The 17,395-nt window shown below is 50.4% G+C and overlaps 1 protein-coding gene across 6 annotated transcripts in view; it reads left to right on the plus strand.

Annotated features, from left to right (window-relative positions):
• MYH14 (myosin heavy chain 14) overlaps positions 1-16,903 on the plus strand; it is a 90,730-nt gene extending 73,827 nt beyond the window's left edge. For 4 of the 6 annotated variants that reach the window (XM_027079106.1, XM_027079103.1, XM_027079105.1 and 1 more), the window contains 9 exons: positions 409-621; positions 1,793-1,954; positions 4,196-4,324; positions 4,907-4,995; positions 5,080-5,203; positions 12,006-12,214; positions 13,942-14,050; positions 15,727-15,899; positions 16,059-16,218. In XM_027079106.1, the coding sequence (XP_026934907.1) occupies positions 409-621; positions 1,793-1,954; positions 4,196-4,324; positions 4,907-4,995; positions 5,080-5,203; positions 12,006-12,214; positions 13,942-14,050; positions 15,727-15,899; positions 16,059-16,218 (1,368 nt within the window). Of the gene's footprint in view, positions 1-408; positions 622-1,792; positions 1,955-4,195; positions 4,325-4,906; positions 4,996-5,079; positions 5,204-12,005; positions 12,215-13,941; positions 14,051-15,726; positions 15,900-16,058 lie in introns of all 6 variants that reach the window. The other 2 variants (XM_027079107.1, XM_027079102.1) reach the window with 1 other exon arrangement.
• The last annotated feature ends 492 nt before the right edge of the window (positions 16,904-17,395 follow it).

Raw genomic sequence — 17,395 nt, forward strand, 5'->3', positions numbered from 1 at the left:
AGGGCCCCGGTTCAATACCCAGTCGGGGAACTAAGATCACACAAGCTGCGCAGGTCCTGGCCAAAAAAAAAAGATCACAACACCTACGAGGAAATAATCCACCACGAGTGAGAGTCAGCCGACCTCACAAACACTGGAATTGGATTCTCAGGAGCTTCAGATAATAGAATTACGGTGCATAGGTTATTAATAAAATATGTTCTAGGATGATCCAGAATGAGACACACAGTAAGTAGGTGCTCAGGAAATGTTGAACGTGTGAATGAATGAGCGAACTAGGATGGGCACGTCAACTTGCTGCCTCCCCCTCATCTGTCCAAGCTTCCCTCCCCTCTAGCCTAGGATAGATCTCGGGTCCTGGCCTCCCCGTTCCTCGGTGCCCCAGTGCTAAGTCTCCCTCCCCTCCAGGTACACGAGCTGGAGCGAGCCCGCCGGGTGGCCGAACAGGCAGCCAACGACCTGCGGACACAAGTGACGGAGCTGGAGGATGAGCTGACGGCGGCGGAGGATGCCAAGCTGCGCCTGGAAGTGACCGTGCAGGCCCTCAAGGCGCAGCACGAGCGGGACCTGCAGGGCCGAGACGAGGCTGGTGAGGAGAGGCGGCGGCAGCTGGCCAAGCAGGTACAGGCAGGGCGCCCGTCCAGCGGGGGATGCCCTGGTGCTCACAGGCAGCAAGAGAGGCCGGAAGTCTCACCCACCCACCTTCTACTCCGTGTTTCTACCTAAGTCCCTCCTGCTAGCCAGCCAGCCTCCTGTTTCCCAACCCACTCACCCATCATGACCCATGAGCCCACACGCACATCCTGTTGACCCATTCGGACACCCTCCATCCGCCAAAACCCTCCACCCAGCTACCACCCCATCTACTGAGCAACCCAGCCGCCCATACACAGCCTCCCCAGCAACCAGCACTTCTACATAACCAACTCTGCATCTGACTTCCCCTCCATGCACCCAACACCCGCTTCCAATCAACCTCCTGTCCCCAGCCCAGTCACTCCACTATCTAGCCCTCCACACCCACAACCTACCCAGGCACGCATCTACTCATTCATTGACCAGCTCATCTGCACCCCGCTTCATCCACGACCTTCCTCCCGTATTCGCTTACTCCTTTACCTGCTTCCTCATTCATTCCGTCTCTTTCTGTCTGTCTCTGCACCATTCATTCATTCAGTATTCATTCAGTGGAGGAATTTCCTGTGGTCTGCAGTGGGCAAGGCTCTCCACTAGGTGATGTGTGCTGAGCCTGGGAGGGGCGGGTCAGCTCTGAGTGTCAGACCCCTCTGGGGCCATGTGGGCAGCAGACTGGAGCGGGGGGAGACTGGAGCTGGGAGGCCCTGAGAGAGATGAAGACGTGATCCAAGGCGGGGGGTTGGAGGTGTCTCTGGGTGTTGTTTTGATCTCGCCTGGTTCCACTGATCCAGCCATGGGCTCATCCAAAACTTAGTCCTGGGGGCACTGGGGAGCCGCAGGAGGGCCATGAGCAGGGGAGGGGCAGTGTCAGCTCTGATTGTAGAAGGACCCTTCTGGAGCCATCGGGAATGGGCTGGCGGGGGAAAGATGGGAGCAGAGAGGAAGCTGGGGCAAGGGGGGAGGGTGAGGCCTGAGCTGGGGCTGTGGGGTTGGAGAGGATGATGGGGTTTGGTGGTGGAGAGAGGCAAGGGGCAGGAGGAACGGGGCTGGAGGCCTGGGCCAGGGCTGGAGGGTAGACATCTATGTCACTAGCATGTAGAGGGAGCCTGGGCCTCCCGTCCCCTGAGCCCGCCCCTCCCGGCCTCCCCCGTCCCAGCTGAGGGATGCAGAGGTGGAACGCGACGAGGAACGCAAGCAGCGTGCTCTGGCCGTGGCCGCCCGCAAGAAGCTGGAGGCCGAGCTGGAGGAGCTGAAGGCCCAGACCGCGGCCAGCGGACAGGGCAAGGAGGAGGCCGTGAAGCAGCTTCGCAAGATGCAGGTAAGGGGTGGAGCTTAAGCTTCGGACCAGGGAGGGCCCCACCTCCCTCCGGCTCCAAAACCAACTGGGGCCCCGCCCTCTCGATCCCAGGAGCTGCACCCAGCGTAGGCAACAGCTTTGTAAACATCCATGCCCCAAAGGCTCATTGGGTTCTTTTCCGGATTTTACTTCCTTTATTTAAAATGCATAATGTGGAAGTGCAATTTCCTCATTGTATTTCATTTTTGAAGTGGAAATACCTTAGGGTTCCCCCCCAGCCCCGTTATGAAACATACATGGTTGTTTAAAAAGAATTTTTTTGGATGATGATGTGTCAAGGTAGGTTCATCATTGATACCTACCATCAAGGTAGGTCCCACTCTGGTGGGGAATGTTAATAATGGGGGAGACTGTGCACGTGTGAGGGTAGGGGCTGTGTGGGAAATCTCTGTACCTTCTGCCCAAAACTGCTGGGAACCTAAAACTGCTCTAAAAAGTAAAGTCTATTTTTTTAATATAAATTTATTTATTTATTTGGCTGCATTGGGTCTTAGTTGCTGCACCTGGGCTTTCTCTAGTTGCCGCAAGCGGGGGCTGCTCTTCATTGCGGTACGTGGGCTTCTCATTGCGGTGGCTTCTCTCGTTGGGGAGCATGGGCTCTAGGCACGCGGGCTCAGTAGTTGTGGCACGTGGGCTCTAGAGCACAGGCTCAGTAGTTGTGGCTCATGGGCTTAGTTGTTCCTCAGCATGTGGGATCTTCCCGGACCAGGGCTCGAACCCGTGTGCCCTGCATTGGCAGGCAGATTCTTATCACTGCACCACCAGGGAAGTCTCCATTTTTGTTTTTTTTAAGTATAGACCTGGCCTGTCCAATACAGAGGGTACCAGCCCCATGTGGCTACTGGGCATCTAAAATGTGGCAGGGGAAAAAAAAAAAAAGGGAATTCCCTGGCGGTCCAGCGGTTAGGACTCTGCTCTCACTGCTGCGGGCCCAGGTTCCATCTCTGGTTGGGGAACTAAGATCCCACAAGCTACCTGGCGAGGCCAAAAAAAAAGGTGGGTGGGTCCAAAAATCCAAGTTACATGCTAGATTCAGAAGACTTCATAAAGCAAAACATCTCAATAATTTTCACATTGATTATAAATGGAAATAACAATATTTTGGATATATTAGGCTACATAAAATATAGTATTCAAACTAGTTTTACCTATTTCCTTTTACCTTTTTAATGTAGTTACTAGAAAATGTTAAAGAACGTAGGTCCTTGCAGTGTATTTCTGTTGGGCAGCACTGATGTATGAAGATTCCTCCCAAAAAGTGAAAATTATAAACCATGTCATCACTGAGCAAAAACCCCTACACTGAAAACCTATTATTATCAAGCAGATAATAATAATATTAGTAACAGTGATGGCAGTTATCCTTCTACTACCAAGCCTGCCCGCTGTCCTCACTATATCAACAAGCACTCGCTACACCATTGTAAAGATAGGGTGGGGATTTTTTTTTTTAACGGCGGTGGACATTTCGTTTGTGTTTTATTTTTCTTTATTTTAAGCACCTTTGAGGAGAAAAACCCTTTTACCGGCATCCCTACACACTCAATAATGTGACCAGGTAGCTTGGGACTTTCCTAGCTGTCCAGTGGTTTCGACTCCGCGCTTCCACGGCAGGGGGCGCGGATTCGATCCCTGGTCTGCGAACTAAGATTCCGCGTGCCACCTGGCGCGGCCAATCAATCAATCATCAGTGACGTGGCCAGGTATCAAAGTGGCTAAAAGGGTGAACTCCAGGGCCAGACAGCCTGGGTTCAGGTCCAGTCTCTGCCACTTACCACCCTGAGCACGTTGCTGAACCTCGCTGTGCTTCAGTTTCTCCATCTGTAAACTGGGGAGGAAAATAGTCCCCACCAACTGGAGTTGTGAGGATTAAAGGAGTCAGTGTGTCTGTAGAATAGAGCCTGGCCCAAGGTAAGTGATCGGTGTTTCCCATCCCTATTATTACTGCAGAGCCCAAATATTATCCCCATTTTAGACTTACTTTAATTTTGATGTGCTGCTTTTTTAAAGAGGTGAGGCCCCGAGATGGGAAGGGGCTGGCCCAAGGTCACACAGCCAGCGGCCGGGGGCGGGGTGCAGAAGCCCAGGTCCGCAGGGCTCTGCTTGCTCACGGGGAGCCCCCACAGGGCTGATGCGAGGGTAGGGGGCGTCCCCGTGAGTCACGATCAGGCTGGGTCCGCTCACTCGCTAAATTCCTCCCAGGCCCAGATGAAGGAGCTGTGGCGGGAGGTGGAGGAGTCGCGCAGCTCCCGGGAGGAGATCTTTGCCCAGAACCGGGAGAGTGAGAAGCGCCTCAAGGGGCTGGAGGCGGAAGTGCTGCGACTGCAGGAGGTAATGCCAGGATGAGCGGGGCCTTGGGGGAAGGGAGGGGGGCGGGGCCTGGGGGAAGCTTGGGAGCCCAGAGAGGGTCTTGAGGCGCAGCCGCAAGGCCCTCTCTGGGGCGGTGTGGGGCATGGACTAGGGGGAGAATGGAGGCTGGGAGGCTGGGGAGGGAGGATGAAGCCTGAGCCAGGGCTGTGGGACGCAGAGGAGGGACCAGGGCAGAGTAAAAGGGCAGGACAGACAGGGCTATGGGTGGTAAGGAGGCAGAGGAGTCGAGGAGGTCTGGCCCGATGACCAGGGGAAACTGGAGGAGGAACTGGCTTGAAAGGAGATAGTGGGCTCAGTGAGGAGGCTATGAGGGTGAGGGGCCTTGAGGGGCAGCAAGAGGTGGACACGGACCAGGGGCTCCGGAGACGGATTTAGGAGACATCTGCCTATGGACTGAAGTTCATTCCAAGGTTATACAGGGGCAGCATGTTCAAGTGCAGTGAAAAAAAGGCCAAGAGACTTGAGGTGTGAGGGGCAGGGAGACCAGTGCCCAGACAGCATCCCCTCACCACAGCTGACCACCCCCTCTCTCGCTCATCACAGGAACTGGCCGCCTCAGACCGTGCCCGGCGGCAGGCCCAGCAGGAGCGGGACGAAATGGCAGATGAGGTGGCCAACGGCAGCCTTAGCAAGTGAGTGGTCCCTGGTAATGTGGGGCAGGGCGCCCTCCTCTGGCCATCCTGCTCTCTGACCGCCCCCGTGCCCGTTCTCCCTAGGGCTGCCATTCTGGATGAGAAACGTCAGCTGGAGGGGCGCCTGGGGCAAATGGAAGAGGAGCTGGAGGAGGAGCAGAGCAATGCAGAGCTGCTCAATGACCGCTACCGCAAGCTGCTTCTGCAGGTGAGCACAGCTGGGTCACCCATTGCCAGCCTGGGTCCTTGCTGACCTGGGACCATAACACCTTCAGTTCTCTTATTCAACAGACGTAGGAAAAGGGAATATTTGAGTTGGGTTTTGAAGGTTGAATAGGAGTTCTCAAGGTGGGGGAGACATTGATGCATTCATTCACTTGTATTTCTGAAGCTTCTCAAAGGCTGGATTCAGGGATCAATTATGTGGAGTCTCTATCCTGCAGAGTTCCCTGGGGAAACAGACAGGGAATTACACCATGACATTACAGAGTGACATGTGTGATAATATAAGTATTGAGGGCCCAGTAGCGAGAGGGAGAGAACTCTCTGCAAGAGAGGCATTTGCAAGAAGGGGCATTTGTCTGGGTTTTAAAGATACATAGGAGCTAGGCAGACAGACAAAAGCATATTTCATTTGTTTATTTATTTATAAATATTTTATGAGGCTTCTGGAGGCCCATATCCTATTCTGGGTGTGCTAGGGACCTAGAGATGGATCATTCCATGTCTCTGCCCTTAAGGACATCCTAGTCTGATGGAGGAAACAGCCTATCCCAATACCGAAATTCAAATGAAAATGGAGGAAGCACAGGACACTGTGAGAATGTAGAGGAGACTGGATCAGTATCCAGCCTGGAGGCTGGGGGCTATCAGCGAAGACTTCCTGATAGAGGTGATTCCTTAAGAGGTCTTGTAGGAAGTTAAGAGTTTGCCAAGCAGACATTAGAGGGGTGAGATTTCCAAAGAGAGACCTACATCGTTATTATTTCATACCTTTTAAAAGATACATTTTGAGACCTCTCATGCTGGGGACTCAGAGAGGAGTAAGAACCCAGCTCAGCCCTTGGGGAGCCCCTAGACCAGTAGGAGAAGCAGTCATACACCATGATGATGCACCCTCATCTTACTCAGAGTAAAATCTCAGTCACCAAAAAGGCCCCACACTCTGGTCCCTGGCTAATTCAGACCTTAGTTATCTCTAACCCTTTTTCCCCTAGTTCACTCTGCTTCAGCCACACCAGCCTCCTCACTATTCCTTGACTATGCCTAGTTTATTACTACCTCAGGGCCTTTGCACTTGCTGTTTCCTCCTCTTGGAAAGCCCTTCTCCCAAACCATCACACATCTCACTCCCTCAAAACAGCCTTCCCTGACCACCGTGTGTGAAACAGCCACCCTCCCTCCCATAATTTCTCTCCATTCTCTCTGCTTTAATCTCTTCATATCACTTACCACTGCCTGGCATTCTATTATATATTTACTTATTTGTCTATGGTCCATCTTCCCAACAGAGTGTAAGCACCTTGAGCATAGGGCCTCTGTCTTAGTTTTAGTTCTTAGTTTTTACCTAAAACAGTACTGGGTGCTCATTATAAATGAAATAAATAAGCCAGTATATGCCTAGTGGAGAGCCCGTAGGATACTACAGTCATATAAAGAATGATGTGACTTAGCCCAGCCCACATCTTTGGCTGTTGGTGAAAAGGAGAACCTTTTAAAAAAAATCAAAATAAAACTTTTTTTTAAAAACCTATTTCCTATTTATTTATTTACTTTTGGCTGCATTGGGTCTTCACTGCTGCGCACGGGTTTTCTCTAGTTGTATTGAGTGGGGGCTACTCTTTGTTGTGGTGTGCGGGCTTCTCATTGCAGTGGCTTCTCTTGTTGTGGAGCACGGGCTCTAGGTGCGCAGGCTTCAGTAGCTGTGGTGCGCGGGCTCAGTAGTTGTGGCACACGGGCTTAGCTGCTCTGTGGCATGTGGGATCTTCCTGGACCAGGGATCGAACCTGTGTCGCCTGCATTGACAGGCGGATTCTTTTTTTTTTTTTTTTTTTTTTGCGGTATGCGGGCCTCTCACTGTTGTGGCCTCTCCCGTTGTGGAGCACAGGCTCTGGAGGTGCAGGTTCAGCGGCCATGGCTCACGGGCCCAGCTGCTCCGCAGCATGTGGGATCTTCCCGGACCGGGGCACGAACCCGTGTACCCTGCATCGGCAGGCAGACTCTCAACCACTGCGGCAGAAGCAAAGTCCCCAAAATAAAACTTATAAAAGACACAAAAAGAAATCCATAAGAAAATGGCAAATATTGAAGACAGGCAGAGAAGATCCAACATATGGATAATAGGAGCCCCCAAAGAAGAAAATCAAAGCAAGAAGTCAGAGCAAATAACAAAAAACCATAATGCAAGAAAACTCCTGAAGCAGAAAAGTTTGTAGCCACTGTGTACCTGAAGATATTGATCCATACTAACTCATACCATGACAGATTCTAATAAGAACCCTTGGACTTATAAGAGAGTGAAAAATTCTTTAGCCATCCAGGAAAAAATAAACAAGTGATATATAAGAAAAAGAAAATTAGATTGTCATCAGATTTTTCACAGCAAGACTTTATGCTGGGAGAAAATGGAGGGATATAGTTATGATACTCAAAGAAAGAAAATGTGAGCCAAGGATTTTATATCAAGCAAGACTTACTTTCTTTTTTTTTTATGTGCAGATATTTGGTTTTTTTTTTAATATAGTTGATTTACAATGTTGTGTTAGTTTCAGGTGTACAGCAAAGTGATTCAGTTATATATATGCATATATATTCTTTTTAAGATTATTTTCCATTACAGGATATTGAGTATAGTTCCATGTGCAATACAGTAGGTCCTTGTTGGTTACCTATAAGATATAAGACTTACCTTCATGTATAAAGGACATAAACAAGTTGTCAACGTGCAAGAACTCAGAGACTGTTATTCCCAGGAGCCCTTCCTGAAGAATCTAGGAGAGCAGCAGTCCTCAAAGTGTGGCCCCGAGATCAGCAGTATCAGCCTCACCTGGAAACTTGTTGGAAATGCAAGTTCTGGGGCCCCAACCAAGCGAATGAGGCACGAATGAATGAGGGATGCTGGAGGTGGGGAAACCCAGGAATCTGTGTTTTAACAAGCTCTCCAAGTGGTTCTGAGGCATGAGGAGTCAGAACCACTGCCCTGGGGATCCAGGTTCAGATGATCAGGGTCAGTAGAGAGACATCAGCTAAAGAGAGTAACGAGCATACGGTCTGCCTGTAGCTCTACAACTAAGTGAAGGCTGAAAAGGAATAAGAAGGATAATTGGCTAAATGCTCATTTATTTATAACACAACTATTTTTTAAATGGAGAGAATGGGCAAATATGCAAAAAAATTTTATTACTATATTCAGTAATTATATTGGTAATAGTAATATTATGTGTATAATGTGGGATAAAGTAAATGATTAAGGATGGGATATTCTAATTCTATCATCTCTACCTGTGTTCATAATCTGAGGATCATCAGCACTTGAGAACCAATATATAGATGTCATGGAGAACAGGCTAAGTTAAAAACAAACAAATAGGGAGTTCCCTGGTGGCCTAGTAGTTAGGATTCTGGGCTTTCACTGCTGTGGCCCGAGTTCAGTCCCTGGTTGGGGAATTAAGATCCCACAGCTGTGTGGCACGGCCAAAACAAAACAAAACAAAAAACACACAAAAACCCTCTAGTCCCAAATTTGACTTGGATGTATTCATGTGAACTTATGGGGTAATTTGTATAGATCCATCCTATCTCTGTCCACCATAAAAGCCTCTAAACAATAACCAACCCAATAGCAATGAACATCGTGGTCTAGAAATACCATTTCCCCCACTAAAAGAAAATGGGGCTTTTTTTTTTTTTTTTTCAAAAGGCTCATTCCAGATCTGAATCAGGAAATGAATCAGAGTAGCCTGGACCATCTTGTCATACCATGCCTTAGTCTGCTCAGGCTGCCATAACAAAATACTATAAACTGGGCGGCCTTGATAAGAGAAATTTATTTCTCACAGTTCTAGAGACTGTGAAGTCCAAGATCATGGTGCCAGTAAGATAGGTTTCATTCTGAGGCCTCTTCTCTTGGCTTATATGTGGCTATCATCTCATCGTGCACTCACTGGCCTCGACTTTTTGTGCATGTGGGGGTAGAGAGAGAGCAAGCTCTCTGGTATCTCCTTACAAGGGCACTAATGCCATCGTAGGGGCCCCACCCTCACATTTCTCATCTAATCCTAATTACCTCCCAAAGGCCTCATCTCCAGGTACCATCACATGGGGATTAGGGCTTCAACGTATGAATTTGGAGGGGACACAAACATTCAGTCCATAACACACCCTGGTTATCTCAAAAGCACTTAGAAGTCAACCTGGAAAGGCTCCCACTGGCCCCAAATGGAGCAACTTGAGCTTCAACAAGGGTCAGAATCGCACTGCTTTAAATCCATCAAATCTGTTTAAATACACGAGTTCACAATGATATTTTAAAAAATACTAATTAGTCACTGTATTAATTTCCTGAGGCTGCTGTAACATTGCCACAAACTGGGTGGCTTAAAGCAACAATAACTTATTCTCTCACAGTTCTGGAGGCTAGAAGTCCAAAATCAAGGTGTCATCAGATTGCTTCCTTCTGAGGGAGCATCGGTTCCAGGCCTCTCTTCCAGCTGCTGCTGGTTGCCAGCAATCCTTGGCTTGTAGATGCATCAGCCCAATCTCTGCCTCTATCTTCACACGGCCTTCCCTGTGTCTTCTTTATGTGTCTGTGCCTCCTTCTCTACTTGTAAAGACACCAGTCATATTGGATTTTGGGCCCACCCCAATCCAGTATGACCTCATCTTCTTTTAACAAATTACACCTCCAAAGACTGTCTTTCCAAATAAGGTCACGTTCTGAGGTTCCAGATGGGCATGAGTTCTTGGTGGACGACTGTTCAACACGGTAGAGTCACCTTCATAAAATGATATGGAACCATTTCATTACCTTGAAAACTCATAGAGAAAAAGAATTAATTCCCTGGACCGAGCTGCCTGTTTGAAGGAAACTGAACAGAGAAGCATGCTGAGTTAGACCGTGAATGTGTAATCAGGAAAATACAGATGCAGAGAAACTCTGTAGGTCAGACAGCCCAGATTCTTCAACAAATAAATTGTAAGGAAATAAAAGGGATGGAGTAGGGAACTGTAGATTAAAAGAGACTTAAAAGTCATATACAAATTTTTTAAAAGATTTTTTTTTTAATTTTTATTTTTATTTGGCTGCATCAGGTCTTAGTGGAGGCATGTAGGATCTTTCGTTGGGGCATGTGGGCTTTCTCTTCTCTAGTTGTGGTGCACAGGCTCCAGGGTGCGTGGACTCTGTAGTTTGTGGTACGCGGGCTCTCTAGTTGAGGCGCTCGAGCTCAGTAGTTGTGGCGCATGGGCTTAATTGCCCTGCGGCATGCGGGATCTTAGTTCCCCAATGAGGGATCGAACCCATGTCCCCTGCATTGGAAGGCGGATTCTTTACCACTGGACCACCAGGGAAGTCCCTTAAAGCTTTTTTTGATGTGGACCATTTTTAAAGTCTTTATTGAATTTGTTACAATATTGCTTCTGTTTTGTGTTTTGGTTTTTTTGGCTGTGAGGCATGTGGGGTCTTAGCTCCCTGACCAGGGATCGAACCCACACACCCTGCATTGGAAGGTGAAGTCTTAACCACTGGACCGCTAGGGAAGTCCATACAAGTTTCTTTTTTTTTTTTTTTAATGGGCAGGATTCAACTGTAGGATCTAGGGATGCATCTTTGAGTAATAAAACTCGAAAAAAGAGCAAGGACGTGATCACCCCCAAAGTCAGGATGACATACTATTTGGGGGAAAAGGAAGAGGTTGTTATTAGGATGGGTGCATAAAGTTCTGTTTCTTGACCTGGGCAGGGGCGACAATGATGTCTGCCTTTTATAAACCCATTAAGCCATACATTTGATCTGTTTTTTACTTTTTCTATATCACGGTTTTATTTTCCATAAAAGGTTTAAAAAAAAAAAAGCTTATGCTAATCACCACGTCGATGTCTTCCTTTGAGGGTGAAATGAAGTAAAGTATGAATCAGACTGGATCTGACTAATTTCTGTGTCCCCGGCATAGGACCTCACTCAGAGTAGGAGCTGAATACATAAACAGGCACTATTATTAGAAGTATGTTTACACATTCCCAATGTAGTAGCTCCTGTTCATTGAGCCGGCATTTCTCAAAACGGTCCTGCATATCATTCGTTTCAAAACCACCTGAGATGCTTGTTGAAAATGCGGATTCGTGGACCCCATTCCAGACCTGCTGAATCAGAATCTCTGGAGCGGGGCGACCCTGCAGTCCACAATTTTTTTAGCAAGCTCCCCAGATGAGCCTGGTGTGAACAAAAGTGTGATAACCCGGGCTTCCCTGGTGGCGCAGTGGTTGGGAGTCCGCCTGCCGATGCAGGGGACGCGGGTTCGTGCCCCGGTCCGGGAGGATCCCACGTGCCGCGGAGCGGCTGAGCCCGTGAGCCGTGGCTGCTGGGTCTGCGTGTCTGGAGCCTGTGCTCCGTGGCGGGAGAGGTCGCGGCAGTGAGAGGCCCGCGTACCGCACACAAAAAAAAAACACAAACAAACAAAAAAAAAAAACTGTGATAACCCTTGGAATAGACTCATTCACAGTCGAAGGTAGAAGTTACAGCGTTTAAACAAGTTTGTGATAATCTTGTGGGCTTATTAAAATAGCAAAAACCTATCTAAAAGGTTAAAACCCAGGGCTGGCACTGCCATTGGCTGATGAGCCAATTGGAGAAAAATACACATTACCATTTGTTGAGTATTTAGTATATACCAGGTTCTGTGCTGTTTATGTAACAATCATCAACTCACTTAGTTGTGGGAGGTGCCTGCATTTACCTCCCACCTTCCCTCTGAGACTCCACCATGACAGTCCTGCCTTTCCCACTGATGCAGGTGGAATCACTGACCACAGAGTTGTCAGCTGAGCGCAGTTTCTCAGCCAAGGCAGAGAGCGGGCGGCAGCAGTTGGAGCGGCAGGTCCAGGAGCTCCGGGGACGCCTGGGTGAGGAAGACGCTGGGGCCCGGGCCCGCCAGAAGATGATCATCGCTGCCCTTGAGTCTAAGCTGGCCCAGGCTGAGGAGCAGCTGGAGCAGGAGAGCAGGTAGGCGGGAGAGGAGGGCACGGCTGGAGGGCAATCCTCACATTCTGGTCAATGAGATGAAGGGGAGCTGTGTTACAAGCACATGGTTTAGAAACATCCAAAAGGCATCATAATATTAATGGTTGATGATTTCCTATGTCATTTAGGATGCTTTGTGCTGCAAGTAACTGCATTCCCACTATATAATTTAAACAGTAATGTAGCAGTTAGCTATAGCTGCATAACAAACCACCTTAAAATTTAAGTGGCTTAAAACAACAATTTTTTATTACTGCTCATGAGTCTTCGGGTTGGCTGGTAGGTTCTGCTGCTCTGAGCTTGGTGGGCCTCACTCACGCATCTTTGCTCAGCTGAAAGTCAGCTAGATGGATTTGCTGATCTTGGCTGGGCTCTCGTATGTCTCCAGCCTGGCCTGGGACAACTAGGCTAACTTGTCTCTGCTCCAGGTTGGCCCAGGATTGTTCACATGACAAAGTGAAGGTTCCTAGAGTGAGGGCTTCTTGGGGTCTAGATTTGGAACTGGTACAGTGTCACTTCTGTCACATCCTGTTACTAAAGCCAGTCATGTAGGGAATCCCCCGGTGGTCCAGTGGTTAGGGCTCCTCCACACTTCCACTGCAGGGGGCATGGGTTTGATCCCTGTTCTGGGAACTAAGATCCTGCATGCCGCACATGGCACGGCCCAAAAAAAAAAAAAAGAAAGAAAGTCATGTGGCTGGCTCAGATTTAAGGGAATGTCCAGTCATGGCTGCCAAGCACTGCCCATTGCTAGGGGCCCCATCACATGGACTTCACCCAGGTGTGGATGAGCAGGGACCGTGGGGATGGGGGAAATTAAGGAGACGGGAGGGAAGAGAAGGAGGTAAGGATGGCCCCAGGTGTCTGACCTGCATATCTAGGTGGATCATGGGGGATTAGGAGGAGGAGCAGGTTTGGGAGAAGGCATTGAGCCCAATGCAGGGTGTGCAGGGTCTGGGGATAGCTGAGGCTGGGGGCTGAACCAGGCTGGAGCTCAGGAGACGGATTTAGCAGACAACAGGCTGTTGATGGTTGTAGAAACCTGGGGCACAGCTGAGCTTGTCCAGGGAAAGTGTGTGAGTGAGAAGGGGAGAAGACAACAGAGATGGTTGGAGATGGAGCTTTGGGCTTCCAGACTGTTCCACAAACACAGAAAGCTAGAGAAAGAAATTGAGAGAGAATTCCAGGCCAGGTAGAGGGAAGGTCCGGTGGGAGATGATGAGTCCTGAACTGGGGGCTAGGGCTGTGAGGCTGAGGAGGGGACAAGACAGAGTCCAGGGGGCAATGGGACAGGGTTCGGTTACTAACAGGCTGGGGGTGGGGCAAAGGAGAGAGAAGGGGTGAGGACAATGCCTGGTGGTCTGACTTAGGGACTGGTGGTCAGTGGGTCAGTCCCCTGAGAGGAGGAAGACTGGGGGCGGGGTGGTGGGGGAATACAGGTGAATATGAGAGACTGAGTGGGATATGGAAAACTGGTATAGCCATGGAGACACTTTAGGACCTTCAGGCATCTTCCTAGAAGCTAAGGACTAGATTCCCTGGTGGGAGCCTGGGTGCCAGTGTCTGGCCTGAGTAGACTGTGGGAGCCAGTTGTGGGTGGAAAAGAGGGCAGAGGCCACTCTGAGAACAGGTAGCCACTGGACGAGGCTTGGGGGACTGAGCCCCAGGTGAGCAGCTCTCCTGATTCTCCCGTTCATACCTCTCCATAGGGAGCGCATCCTCTCTGGCAAGCTGGTGCGCAGGGCTGAGAAGAGGCTTAAAGAGGTGGTGCTCCAGGTGGAGGAGGAGCGGAGGGTGGCTGACCAGCTCCGGGACCAGGTGAGCAGCTGATGTCATTGAGGTGCAGTGGGAGTGGTGGGGGGACCACTGACAGAGAAGTAGCACATGCCATCTCTGGAGGCAGTGAGTTCCCATCACAAGAGGACGTGTGGGTGCTGGACTGGAGCTGAGTGCAGACACCATCCTGGGGCTTGGTGCGTCAGCAGAGAGGTGGAATCAGTGACTTTGTGATCCATAAATTCTGGAATCCAGGAAAGGCCCTGGTGGGGACCTTGGACAGCCAGGGAGAGGGAAGAAGTTAAACCCTATCCAGAGGCTCGGCCACAGCTAAAATAACAACACCTGCTGTTTACTGAGTGCTTTCTACGAGCCAGGCAATATGCTAAAGACATAACATATAGTACACTTAATTCTTATCCGAACTCTATGAGGTAGGTTAAACTATTATTTTCCCTCTAATTTTGGTGAGAAAACTGAGACAGAAAGGTGAATTAACTTGCTCACAATTATTTATTTAGTAAGAGATAGAGCCAGAGTTCACACTCCAGCACTCTGGCTGCAGAGTCTGTTTTCTTAATTATTTATTGAGCAGTTACTGTGTCCCAAGTAGTATGCTACCTGCTTTTTAAAAAATACATGCTTACGTTCCCTCATCAGCTCCATTTCACAGGCGAGAAAATGGAAACTTTAAAAGGGGATATAATTTGCCCCAGAGTCACACAGTCAATAGAGAGCCTGGATCAGATCCTCTTGCCAGCTTCCACCCCAGGCTCAAATGTGACTGATTCTAGTTGCTGTGCCCTTAAAAGCTCAGCTGTGTTTTATTCACCATTCATCTCACAAAACAATTGTTGAGCACCCCCTATGTGCCAGGCACTGTGCAGGGCACTGGAGATGTGGCTGTGAATGACACAGAGAAGGACTGTGCTCTCAAAGAGCTCACATTTTCAACGTAGGAAAAGAAAGATACCATAAACCTATAAACAAGTAAAGATAATTACAGATTGTGACAGGGGCTATGAAGAAAAAAGGGAATGAAGAGAGAGGGGGACACAGAGGACTGGGGAATCCCCCCTAGATTGGGGGTGGGGTGTCAGCAAGACCTGCCTAAGGAAGTGACAGTTGAATTGATACTGAAGGGTGAGAAAGAGCCAGGAAGAGGGAACAGCAGGTGCAAAGACCCTGGGGTATGGAAATGAGCTTGGTGAGTTCCAAGCCATAAAGCAGACCAGTATTGCTTGAGAGAAGAATGAGGTTGGGGGGTTGAATGATAAGAAATGAGGTCAGAGGAGTTGGCAGGAGACAGATTATGTATGTCCCCTCCATGGAGAGAGAGATGGCAGGGTCTGGGGAGGGTCTCAGTGAAGATGGTCTGATCAGTGTGTTTATGGGAAGAAGACCCTGCAGGGCCTGGAATGACAGGCTGAAGGGCTGAGACCTTGTCCCAGGGGTACTGGGGAATCACGGAGGACTTTGAGCAGGGAAGGGGCAGGGTCAGCCCTGAACATAGAAAGATTCCTCTGAGGCTGAGTGGGGGATGACCTCACATTTGAATCTGAGGTGGAGGCTGGTGAGAGGATCTAGGAGAAAAGAACAAAGCATGAATAGATGGCAGGGCACAGGACAGAGTCAGGATGTAGGAGGGATGAGCTGTGGGGAGCTCTGGGTGAGGGCAGCACCCAGAGAAATGACCCGGCCCCCCTGCTCACGCCAAGCTGGAGAAGGGGAACCTTCGAGTGAAGCAGCTGAAGCGGCAGCTGGAGGAGGCCGAGGAGGAGGCGTCCCGGGCTCAGGCAGTCCGCCGGAGGCTGCAACACGAGCTGGAGGATGTCACAGAGGCCTCCGAGTCCATGAACCGGGAGTTGAACACGCTGAGGAACCGGCTTCGGTAAGGCCACCACCCAGCACATGCGCACCGTCGCTCCATAAACCCCAGTATCTCGCTGTCCCCTCATCTCTCTGTGCCCCCCTCCCCATTTTATTCTGTCTCTCCATATCTCCCTATCTCTCACTTTTCTCTCTGCCCCCTGGTCTCTCCTCCCCGCAGACGCGGCCCCCTCACCTTCACCACCCGCTCAGTGCGCCAGGTCTTCCGACTGGAGGAGGGCGTGGTGTCCGACGAGGAGGCGGCGGCGGAGGAGGCGGAGCCGGGGGCTGGGCCACTGCCCGCGGAGCCCGAAGGGTCCCCTGCGGCCCCAACGCAGTGACCCTACCCTGCCTGCAGCCACCGGGCCCTCCCTCCCTGGCCCCCTTGGTGCCTGTCCCACGAACAACCCTCTGGCTTCTTGCACTTTGGAAATGGTGCCACCCTCTGGCATAACAGCACTTATCAACCCCACGGGGGGTGGGGGCGGGGGGGTCGCCTGAGACTTCCCGTGAACCCCTAAACACAGAGGAGCGGGCAAGCAGGGAGGAAGGGACTGGGGCGCTCTCGCTTGGGAGAAATTCGGGTATAGTTGGCAAGCTGGGGTCCCATCCAGCTCCAAATCCTTCCTTCAGTTATGAATGATCTATATTAGGAAGGGAGCATGGCTCCCCTGCCCTCCTCAGCCAGGGCTTCCCACGCCCCTTCCCCCTCCCTCTCTCTTCTCCCCCTCCCCCTTCCCCCTACCGCTCCCTCTCTCCCTCTCTCTCCCTGTGTCTTTCTCCACTTAGTCACTGACCCCAGAACTTCTGAGCAACAGCACCCTGAGCCCCAGGCCACCACCAGCCTTTGACCCTTGCAGAGGGGCAAGATAAGGGGACCTCACGCCTTCCCCTCCCCCCATGCTCCCTTCTGGTTGCTCTTGTGTGATCACAGTTCAGTTGGAGTTTCTCATGGGAGTTGGAGGAGGCCCCCATACCCTCCCAGGCTCCAGACTCTGGCAGAAATAAACTCCAACCTCGACTGGACCCCTCGGGGGCTGTATGTGTTCCTGCAGGGGTAGGGGGACAGGGTGGGCAAGGGGCAGCGAGTGGAGGGGGGCAGTCTGCTGGTTCTAATCCAACTGGCCAGTGTCGGGGGACCTCACGTGTACCCAGCATTTAATGTGAAAGAACTCATCTTCCCCTCACCCAACCTTCCTCCAAAGTATCCCCTGCATTATACAGACGGGAAACTGAGGCTCAGTGCTCCAGGGTCCCTTGCTCCAAGCCTCTCCACCAGCGAGTGGCAGAAGGGCTGCTGCACTCTAGCTGACCCTCGAGTCTTTGCAAAGCAATGATAGTGGTGACTGTTGAGCTGTTTGCTGCGTACTATTTGTTTAGCTGAGCTAAACTTGGGACGTTAGTCTCAACCCTCAGCACAACCCTTAGAGGCAGGAATTTCATTGCCTTCCAGTGTCTAGAACAGTGCCTGGCACGTAGTTGGCCTTAGTATGTTTGCTGAATTAATAGATCACCCCC

This window comes from Aethalodelphis obliquidens, unplaced genomic scaffold (assembly GCF_003676395.1).
Source record: "Aethalodelphis obliquidens isolate GAN/ISIS:26980383/991018 unplaced genomic scaffold, ASM367639v1 scaffold43, whole genome shotgun sequence".
NCBI classification, from domain to species: Eukaryota; Metazoa; Chordata; class Mammalia; order Artiodactyla; family Delphinidae; genus Aethalodelphis; species Aethalodelphis obliquidens.